Source organism: Ammodytes marinus, assembly GCF_949987685.1.
Source record: "Ammodytes marinus genome assembly, chromosome: 13".
Taxonomy (NCBI): domain Eukaryota; kingdom Metazoa; phylum Chordata; class Actinopteri; order Uranoscopiformes; family Ammodytidae; genus Ammodytes; species Ammodytes marinus.
The window spans coordinates 6,668,238-6,679,874 of record NC_137217.1 but is presented as its reverse complement, the minus strand read 5'-3'; the positions used below and the strand labels follow the sequence as shown (position 1 = coordinate 6,679,874).

General features: G+C 40.8%; 1 protein-coding gene across 2 annotated transcripts in view; it reads left to right on the top strand.

The window, feature by feature from the left end:
- Window positions 1–11,637, top strand: part of vps13b (vacuolar protein sorting 13 homolog B) — a 379,499-nt gene that overhangs the window by 206,257 nt on the left and 161,605 nt on the right. For both annotated transcript variants that reach the window (XM_080038971.1, XM_080038972.1), the window contains exon 25: window positions 3,999–4,202. In XM_080038971.1, the coding sequence (XP_079895097.1) occupies window positions 3,999–4,202 (204 nt within the window). The remainder of the gene's footprint in view (window positions 1–3,998; window positions 4,203–11,637) is intronic.

Genomic DNA, 11,637 nt, shown 5'->3' with positions numbered 1-11,637 from the left:
TTTTTGGGTCCAATGAAAACTTCTCTTCTCTTCTGCTTTTTTCTTCTCTTTCATCACAATCCCTCTGCTCTCTCTTCCCATCTGTTCACCTCTTCTGTGTAAATTGCTGACTCGAGGGGGGGTCATAAGTTAATACTCTACCATTTCAGGCAGCTCTCTGAGAACCACTGCCAGAGCCATCCCGCCCTCTCAGAAACAAAAGAGACCTCACACTACTTACTCCTCTTTCTAATTAGCATTGCCATTTGTGGGAATGTATACGGGGATGTCAGAGCGCTGCACAGTTGCTGCGAAATAACTACCGCCAACACAGCGCGATGGAAACACTGTGATGTGTGTATGGAACGGGAGGAGGCTAGGCGGTGGACTTACATCTAGGATTTGACAATCAACCAATAATTATCACACACATTTTGAGACATTAATACGTTGAAACTAAACAAATGAAACCAAAGGGTTTGGCCTCTTAACTTCTCCTGGCGTCCAAACTGCATTTCTGTGACATTAAATCAGATTTTCCGTAATATGCAGTGAATTACTTCATGGCACAAACAAAGGTATTTTTAGAAACTGGGGTGAAATGGTCGGGCTTTCAAGTGTTTTATCGCTCCCTTTTCTAAACTTTTATTTAGCATTTTACAGGTAGCTACTGGCTGAATGGGTTATGTAATATTTGTCAGAGATTTTGGAGAACGCTTGTTGGCAAAATCACTTTTTGTTAAAACCAGTGAATATCTCCTCACAACTACTACCTGTCCGTACTCTGTGCGTGCTCTGTAAACTGGTAACAATGGGTATTTAACCAAAGGTTGCCCACCGTAGCTAGCAACATACCTGTTTATAGAGCCTAGGCTGTGGAATAACACTGGATTTTTTTTCAGTACACACATTGCAGACAGGTAGGGGATTCTTAGGAGACCATTTACTGATTTTTACAAAAAGTGGTTATGACACCAAGCACTACACAATAATCTCAGATTCCACCTTAGAAGCATGAAAAGTGTTGCCATTTGTATAATTATGTCCATGAAAGTGACTGAACATATGAATGGGTTCATTTCTGAATGGATTTTGGCAGTTGAAAAATATAAGGGTGCAACTGCAGCTAAGCCAGGAAGTGAGATAAGTGTCTTTGTAAGGGTGAGAAAATGTTTGTAGGGAAATAAGGGATAAGCAGCAGTAAAACAGGGATCACACCATGTGAAGACAGTCTCATGCTCACACATTATGTACGCATAAAAACCAAGGCGCTAACAAGGGGACAATCAGCTTTTAATGCATGTTTCCAACACATGTTCGTTTCATTGTAATGCAGAACACCCAAGGTGAATTGTCACATGCAGTACACAGACCCACATTCATACAACCCTGTACCAGATAGACAGACTAGAGTTATTTTGTTGCACTCATAACTCAGGGCAGTGATTGTTCTGTTCAACAGCAACGTCCCACTATTCCTTTTATACGTATCAAAATAATGTCAACTAACATTTAATGGAATGGTGATCATATCCAAATTGCATATGTTTGCTAGTATTGCAGTAACTACTGTGGTCTCTAAAATGTGTGTGTATATACATCACGTGGGTCTCAGTAGGGTGGTCTAAGTAGCTACACTTTCAATTTCTCAGGACCACCTTGGAATTTGCAAACACACACACACACCACCACTACCCTTTGCTTTGACCTTTGACACATACCGTAACTGTACATCAATCCAGCGAACACATGTGCACAAATACACACACACACTCACACACACACACACACACACACACACACACACACACACATCGCACACACTCAACAATATGTCACGTTTGTGAAGTTTCTACGTAAACTGCTTGGATCGAAGGAACACGAACACCATATGCACGATCTCCTCCTCTTTCATCTGCGTGTTTTTATGAATGACTGTGGAAGCCTCTGTTCAGTCTCCAGTTTGTACTACTGCCGCCCAGCAGACCTCCTGATCTGCAGATGACAGGTCTTTGGAGTTCCCTGCTCCTCCAAATGTTCTGCTCGCTTCCCCGACTCATGAAATGTGGCATATGTATCGTGAGCTCATGGAAGCGCTGGTGTGTGTGTGTGTGTGTTTGTGTGTGTGTGTGTATGTCTTTGTGTGTGTTTGGCCCCAACCTGCCCACTAGTCTGACAGCAGTAGCTGGACTGAACCAACCAAGCAGCGATATTATGGGAAGGAAGTAGATGAAGTATGGAACAAATGGCAGGAGGAATATAAGAGACGAGGGGAAAGAAGGATAGATTGTGGTAAGGATGTCGAGAAAGACTAAATGAAATGTGAAGACAAACGATGAAAGACTACATAAAAGGAATTACGTAATAGAGGAATGTACAAAAAAAAAATCACATCATCAAATTATGGATAGGGACTTCTAAACCCCTTGACTCTGCGAAAACACAGGTCACGTAATGACCCTTGATGTCAGCCACAAAGCACTCACCCCTTGCCTTTTCTCCTTTACTCTTCATTCTTTACTGTCCCTTCCCACATCTGCTGCTGAGTGCAGTAGGCCCCGTTGTGCTTGGTTGGACTTCCAGGCCTTCAGACTTCTCGGAGAAGAGAGAGCGTGGAGCCGTATACCTCTGCTGTCGGCAGTGCGTTTCGGTCGGGTATGGTAGACAGCTGTTGGCCCCCGTCCCTGGGCGGCCCGCTGGATCGGCGTTCAGCAGCTCTTCCTGGACATGTTTGAAATGGCCCAGCTGTAATGTATTGTGCTGCTTTTCATTTGATTTATGCTTATTTATGGAAGGCCTCCCTGTAATGCGGTGCGCTAACAGGCGTGCATGTGTGTGTGTGTGTGTGTGTGTGTCTGTGTCCAATGTTGGGTAAGAAAATTTGTTTGGAGTAGAGAAGGCTATTTTGTGTGTATGTGCTCATGGGTCTGTGCACCTTTACTTTTTTGAGGGACCCTCAGTGGTGGTGGGGGTCGGGGGGGTAAGTTGGCTGCAGAAGCGAAGCATTTGAAATCCAGAAATTAGCTCACTGTGAAAGAGCGTTGCTTTTCTCCCTTTCTTTCCCTCTCTCCTCTAAAGGAACACTGAGTTGAATGCATGAATAACTGAAAGCATCACAGCACATTCCCCTGCCTTCTCCTCATGTTTTCCACTCTTGTTTTTGGCTTTGTTGTTGTTTAAAAGCTAAGGCCCTCTTTTCATGTGAACACATGATAAATAGTTGAGAACACTTGACGCTGAGCCTTCAGTTTTTCCTAACCGTGGTGAGTTCTGCAGGGGGAAATTGATGACACAACTCAACTTTCCTCTGTGGTTGTTTCCTTGAGAGTATTTGTTGTTATGGATAACAAATGTGCATGGCGAAGAACGTGTGTGTGACCACGCTCTGCTGTTTTGAATAATCAGCCATCAAAAAGACACATTAACATATAGGGTTTACATCATTTCTGTTGGTGAAATGAAGCCTCTCTGGAGGATAAATACCAGAGGAAGAGTGGGAGAAATAGGAATGGACAGTTGTCCAGTCCATTTCTGGTTAATATTTCTTCCTACTCTCTGCCCCTCTTTCTCTCTCAATTTAAACTAGGTTTAGTGTCATATAACTACAAAGCTGCCAAGCCAAATCATGGTAATGGCCTCAGAAGTCAGGACTACATGAGAACTCCCCAGTGCAGCTGTTTGAGTCAGACCTTGGCAAAAAAAATACATTGTGAATCTGGTTTCAAATATTAAAACTACTTGTGGTGTGTTATCATTCAGAATGCGCTCAATTGGCACTGTACACTTCATGTATTGGAAGTGTATTTAGCTTTGTTGCCATGGTCAAAGCTATGTCCACTGTGTGTATAATGAGCAAGAGCTTTCTTCCCATGCTTCCCATGAACGCAGAAGGAAAGAAATGGAATGATTGACATAAGAACCCTGCGTTGCATTAGACTACAGTCGATTACAGTTGACCCCAATCAGTGTTAATAGCTCAGCTTCAAATATTCTCTTCTTCTGTTTCTGTCCCTCTCCAGGTCCAGCTCTTGTATGAGCTCCTTCTGAGCTGGAGTTCTACGTGGGCTCGTTTACAGAAGCATGGCATCTTGCGTCAGACGTCCAGTATCCCAGAACCCCCTGCTGGTGCTGCTCCGTCGTCCCCAGTGCGCAGCAGTGCTGGCACCGCCCTCCCAGACACTAGCACCTGCAGCCCCTCTGCAGACTTAGGCTCTCCCACTGAGGTATGTCCGTCACTCAAAGCTACATGTGTCACTTAGTCATATCTGGATTCATGGATTCTGGAGAACACTTGTTGACAAAATCACTTCTTGTCAAAATCATTAAATATCTCCTAACAATTCGGCTTCCTGTCCATACTGTGTGTGCACTGAAAAAAATCCTTAAAGCCACTACGAGTAACATTGCACGTTGGCGGCCCCTTTGGACAAAAGCGGTAGTATTTCTACGACGCCCACTGTCGCAAAGCTGTTTTCTAGCTCGTGCCAGGCGTGCGAGTGTGAACTGAGAAGGGCGCAATATAGTGCATGTCCGTGTGTTGAAAGTGTGAGGACTCTTTTCGGCTCCGTGAGAGTGGGTTTGACACTGCATCAACTAATGCCAGTCAGTGCTACACACACCTGATTGCAATGAGTTGATGCAGCAGCGTCACCTAACTACTCTCTCTCACGGAGCTGAAAGATTACGTGTCCTCACAGAAAGCGAATGAACGAGAGACGGCAGTTAGTATGGATCTCGATGAGGTAATGTGATTGTGTTGTTGATGTAAATAATGACTATTTCAGATAATGGTTATCTGATGATGGTGAAGCAAAGCAAACTTTGTGTTAGTACCAACCGCTCATTCCTTTAGGAGTAAACAATGCAGTCTAGTTCGCTCCCGTGAAATTGTATACACGTTGCTTGGCAACACCCTCGTCCCGCCTGTAGCCTGTATCACTCTCCCTTTTAGCTTTTCTTCATTGCATTCTCTTTTTTTTCTTTGATGGTTCAGCCCCGTTATCAGTCATTATGACGACAAATAACTGTCTCAAACAAGGCTCCCGCTCCCCTTCCCTCACCTGGAGGGATAGGCTTCTCAAATCGCGTTGCTGCGCCTCATTGAAATCTGCGACCAATACGGATATGTGACCATAGAGCATGCACGAGCGAACCGAAAATCGGACTGGGTGTACGACCAGACCAAATGCAGTAATAAAAACTATATAAAAACGTATTTCTTTGCACTGATGGTCTCGTTTGCTGTTAAAGGTAATTTATGATTATGAGAGGAAACATGAGGCTGTTTAAAAGATATTTAAATGTTACTCGGAGCTGCTTTAATATGCAGTGAATTAAATAATAATTAATAAATCTGGTGTTACTTCACAGCCAAGGCTCTGTAAACGGGCATGTAAACAAAGGGTATATAAACAAAGGTGGCCCACCATCGCTAGCAACATACCAGTTTACAAAGCCTAGGCTGTGTATTAACATTGGATTTTTTTTCAGTTCACACACAGTACGGACACATAGCGGCTGACAAGGAGATATTCACTGATGTTGACAACAAGCATTTTCCAGAAGCGCAGACTCCACCTTTTTAAGAGTTTATAACTTAATTTACCCTGGCAGTGAAATGGTTAATTTCTTGAATATTAGCAGTATCAGCCACATTTGAACCTTTTTTGTAATTTAGTCAGTGTAGTTTTCTGGCATTACTCATCATAATATTATGCTGTCCCTAATGACTACACCCAACTTTTTTTTCTTTTACATTTTTTTTTCTTAATCTAAGGTACTGTGTGTCATGCAATAACACATCCCATGTAAGTCTTTGTTGTATACATAGTTCTGCTGCTGAATTATGATTGTTAGTGCAAATATTGTATTATTGTATTGTTATGAGTAGTTGAGTCTGTCCTAACACATACAATCTGTCTACAAAAATCAGTTTTGTTAGGGGTGGATTTTCAAGGCCGGAAAAATCTCATCAGAGCTTTTGCTTCTTACAGTCATTTTTCTTACCCCGAACAGATAGTCAGTGAGCTCTGTTTAATTTGTGTAAGCTAAGGGCTTGATTGAGTATAAACCTGCCTCTTAATTTGGGGGAAACAATAACCTGTATTTACATTTCTTGCATAGATAAAATATCAAACCCAGATACTCAAGAATGTAGTGTGGCAGTGCGTGCAGGCATGTGCAAAGCCAATGGAAAAATTAATGTCATAGTTTTTAGGGGGCAACAGGAATTGTTATTTTTTCCTTCGTCCCAGGTGATGCTTATACGAGGCACAGATATATTGTGACAGGAGTTTTTTATTTCATCCTGAGCCACCAGAGACATGTGTATTATGTATGTGTGTTTGTGTGATGTAGTACATAGGATGTATAACAATTATTGTGTTGATGAGTGCTTCTGGGGCTATTAGTCCAGGGTTTAAAGGTTGCATATAATGCTCATTTTCAGGTTCAATATTTTAATTTAGGTTTCTACAAGAAAAGTATTTGCATGGTGTAGTGTCTTTAAAAACCCTTTATATTTCTCACAGTGCCATTGCTGAATCTCCTCTTTTCAGCCTCTGTCTGACATGCTCCGTTCTAGAGCCTGTCTCTTTAAGCCCCGCCTTCCAAAAATCCCAGTCTGCTCTGATTGGTCCTAAATCTACCAGTTAGATTCAGGGTGTGTTGCTTATCACTTGTGGCTGAAGTGTTAAGTTTGGTTGGTATATGGGGGCTTATGACGTCATAAGGGGAGAGAAATCTGACTGGGGTTTTGGACTACTCTGTTTTCAGAAAGGGGTTGGCGGAGAAAAGGAGAGAGGGTTGTTTTTTCTCATACTTTGGGAGTCTCTAGTCACACCAGGGACCCATATTAATGTTGGAAAAGTGCATTTTTTATAATAGCTGACCTATAATGGTCTTTGGCCCACCAGGGCTCTGTCAGCAATGTGGGGGCCCCTCGGCTCACAGCACAGCCATCACACCACCCTGAGTGGCAATAAAGTGTGTCTATATGAATACCTATACATGAAAGAAAGTGTTTCATATGTCGATGTGAATCTGTGTCTGCATTTGTTTCTGTGCAGTCAACATGTGTGTTCTTGCGTCATTTGCGGACTCAAAAAAGTGGCAGCAGAGGCCCCTATGCTATAGTGTGTCTAGAACAAGGACACAGAGGCCTCTGACAGCCCACTTGTCACTGTTTACCTAAGTACAAACACTGGTAGAAGTGTTTAGTCCTCTGGGAGGCTGGGTGATTGAGCAAGAATGTAGGAGCTGTTTTGATAAGTCTCAGCAGTAGTGGCAGCAGCAGCCTCTCCCCAACAAGCCCCCACTCCCCACCCTCCTACTCCTCCCCTGCCTTTTAGTTCTTCAATAAAAACACAAATCTCTGCCCAAGCGCTATTTCCCAACCTCTCCTCTGTCATCAGCTATTGAGTACACAGTATTATGTGACAGTTTCTTTTTTTTCTATTTTCAATTTTTTTCTTTTCACATTGTAAACCCCATACAAATAAGACATGAACATTTCATTTTTCATTTCATTTAACTTTTATTTATCCTCGAGAGACCAATTGAGGGGTGACCCTCATTTTCAATGACGTCGAGTTCAAACAAATTCAAAGGAAAAACAACAATACATTAACAATATTCAACGCAAATACATCAAATACACAACAACAGGTGAAGAGAAAAACAATTGAAACATTTACACAGTGGTGAAATTAAGTGGTAGCAATTAAAATTAAATGGGTGAGAGTACAATATAGCCTAATTAAAACAGTTACAGGTAGAGTTTGGCAGATTTAAAATAGTTTGTTTAAATTGGTTAAAGGATATGAAGTTATTTAGTTTAATTTGTTGCTGTAAGTTGTTCCAGGAGTCAGGGGCACTGAAGCTAAAAGCTGTCTTTCCTAGCTCAGACCGGGCTTGTGGGACATAAAGCATAAGCATGTCAGTGGAGCGGGTCTGATAAAGCCCATCTGAGATTTGCAGCAATTCAGTTAAATAACGAGGAAGCTTCCCGGTCAAGGCTTTGTAAATTAAAATATGCCAATGTGCGTCACGTCTCTCTTTAAGGGAGGACCACCCAACCTTTTCATATAAAAGACAATGGTGTGTGTCATAAGCATCTCCTGTGATGAACCTTAAAGCAGAGTGAAAAACAGAGTCCAGGAGTTTAAGACATGAATGTGATGCATGCCGGTAAACCACATCACCGTAATCAAGGACAGACATGAAAACTGCTTCAATAATCCTTTTCCTACTAAATAAAGGGAAGGTGGTTTTGTTCCTATAAAAATAGCCAATTTTTTGTCGTAGTCGACGAACAAGATTTTTTATATGAAAATTAAAAGTGAGTTTATCATCTAACCAGATGCCAAGATATTTGTACTCTGTGACTCTTTCAATTAAAAATCCATTATTTGTAAAAATATTAAAATCATTCAAATTTGTAGTTCTTGCTCTGGAGAAACACATATATTTGGTTTTGTCTGTATTTAGAACCAGCCTGAGGTCCACTAGACAGTCCTGCAGGGTGTTAAAAGAGCTTTGTAGGTTCTGAATAGATTGGTGCACCGAATCGGAAATGCAATACAGTACTGTGTCGTCAGCGTATAGATGGGCATGACAGTTTTTTAGCGATGAAACAATGTTATTTATATAAATTGTGAAAAGAACTGGACCTAAAATTGAGCCTTGTGGGACACCATTTGTAACAGTTAAAAACTCAGATTGGTATCTTCCGAGTTTAACTGACTGCTGTCTATCAGAGAGATAATCCCTAAACCAGCTACATGCAGAATGATCAAAGCCAATGTCATGCAGCCTCCGTAAAAGCAAATGGTGGTCAACAGTATCAAAGGCCTTTGAAAGATCAATAAAAAGTGCTGCACAGTGCTTTTTCTTGTCTAATGCTGTAACAATGTTGTTTACAACCAAAGTCACAGCAGAGACAGTACTGTGGCCTGCCCTAAAACCAGATTGGAATGGGCTCAAAATGGAAGCACTAGTTAGAAATGTTTTTAACTGATTATTAATAAGTGATTCTAGAATTTTTGCCAGGCATGGGAGTTTGGAAATTGGCCTGTAGTTATTAAGATTATTTTTGTCACCACCTTTATGTAAAGGAATTACGTGAGCTTTTTTCCAAATTTTAGGAACTATTCCAGAGGAGATGGAAAGATTAAAAATATGGGTTATTTGTTTTGATATTATATGTGTCGAAAGCTTGATTGAAAACGGGTCCAAATTGTCCTCTCCCATGTACTTCTTGGGGTTGATGGCGAGGAGCGCATCTACAACAACACTTGTGGGAAGAAGATCAAGGCTGAAAATAGGAGTTTGAGAGACAGGCGGTACGTTACTACTGGTTGTAGAAGGTGTACAACCTCCATTTTGAAAGAGTTGACCAGCAGCTACAAAATGTTTATTAAAAGCTAAGCCAATCTCTTTTTGATCATTGAGAGTGTGACCATTTAATTTGATCTGAGTGGGAACTGTGCTAGAATTGTTTTTATTATAGTTCACAGCTTTCCAAAATAGTGCAGGGTTAGAGTAGCAGTCGGAGATTAATTCAAGGTAATATTCGGATTTGGCTTTCCTGACCATGGCTGTGCACTTATTCCTAAATTGTCTAAAAATAGTCCAATTGGTATTATCTCCAGAGCGTCTAGCTAGAGACCATGCTTTATTTCTTTCAGAAAATAAATCAGACAGTTCACTTGTAAACCAGGGGTTTGATCTATTTTTTACTCTATGCTTTTTAAGGGGCGCATGTTTGTTTATAATTGAGGTGAAACTATTGATGAAATAGTCTAAGGCTAACTCAACATCCGAAATTTCCGTAGTGAGTTGAATGTCACTATGATCGAGATCACTTAAAAAGGCTTGCTCATTAAACCCTTTAAAATTACGCTTAATTATGATTTTAGGTTGAGATCTTTTTAAATGAATACTTCTGATACAGGCCACTGGGCAGTGATCACTAATCCCGAGCTCAAAAACACCAGCTGAGACTATTTTATTTATTTTAATTTGATAGGATTAAATCGATTAAAGTTGATTTTGCTGGGTTTTTTAGATTGGGTCTTGTGGACTCAGTTATTAATTGTGTAAGATTAACGTTGCTACAGATTTCTTTGAAAGGTTCAGAGGCACCAGAAAGCCAATCAACGTTAAAATCACCCATCACAATTACCTCTCTATTTACATAACTGGAGAGCATATGTGCTAGATCGTTTAAGGAGCTAGTAACAGCAGAAGGGGGCCTATACACACCAATTACAACAAAACAATCATTTGATGATAAAGATAATTCTAGCGCGATAAATTCAAAACAATTTGGAACAGAGACAGCATGTAAAAGTGTTACAGAATAACAGGATTTAACATAGACAGCCACTCCCCCACCCCTTGCGTTTCTGTCTATTCTGAATAAATTGTATTCATTAATTGCCACAATAGAGTCATCTGTACTCTTCTATGACTGTGTTGTTTTATATCCATTATTCTTACTTGCTCAAAGCTTATCCTGAGCATGTAGCATCCTTTACCACTTCAATAAAGGTACTCCATTTCTCCTATTTACTTGGGAATATAGATCCTCTGGATCTCAGATGGAAAGTCGTTTTTTCCATTGCATAAATCTGTTTAACTGTGTCCGACCATTGTTTTAGGTTTGGAGAGTCTGTTTGACACCAGTTCTTATTGATAGTTTTCTTAAAAGCAATCATCAATATTTAACCAGTAGATACCAGTCTTTTTCACATTACTTTTAAAGCACATCTTCCTTAGTTAGACATATTTTCCCCCAAATATTACATTTTTTGGCATACTCTGTGATATTATCATTAAAATGTTTTGCAAGAAATATTGAATACATTCTGTTATAAAAACAGAGTATTTATTCAACAGTTTCCCTTTAGCCTTTCATGCCCTTTTGTACCTTTCTTGCCCCTCTATTCCTCATTCCTTTCATTTGTCTTTCCAGGGACAATCCTTGGCACCCAAGTCTGAACTTGGCCATTGTCTGTTTTTCCTAGCCTGAGTAAAGCCTGACCACCAGCAGCTGAAATCCAAAAAATAAATTCCTCTTAAATCGTACATACCAGCACAATTAAGCATCAGCAAAAATGTACTAATGACAATTGTAGTAATGACACCAACCATGATATTTCCAGAATGTAAGTTCATAAGAATTGATAAACATGGCGGGAGCAGGTCCTGTCTCGTGTTAAGTTCTGGTTCAGGTTTTTTCTTTCTTTTTCCATCTCTTTCATGATTTATCTTCCTGTTCTGTCTGTCTTCCATCCGTGCTTTATTCCACTTCCCCTCCTACCCGTCTCTCTATTAATTTCCTCCTCAATCTTTTCTTCCCATTCACTGTGCCCTGCCAGCTTTCCTCCATCCTTCCACCTGTCCCTTAGCCATTGACTCTTCCCACTCTTCTTCCACTCTTGCTTTTTCCTCTCATCGTTCTTTGATACTTCCCAGCCTGATGTTGTCTTCCAAATGTTTGGGTCTCTCTGATGAGCAAAGACAAACTCTGCAAAGAAAATAAACCCCGGATCTTCAGCCCGTTTATAGCACAGAGGCCCAGGAATTAAACTGTATACTTTACAACTTGGCTTGTGGAGGTGTGGGAAAATAGCTCCCTCTTGGTGAGTGTGAGTG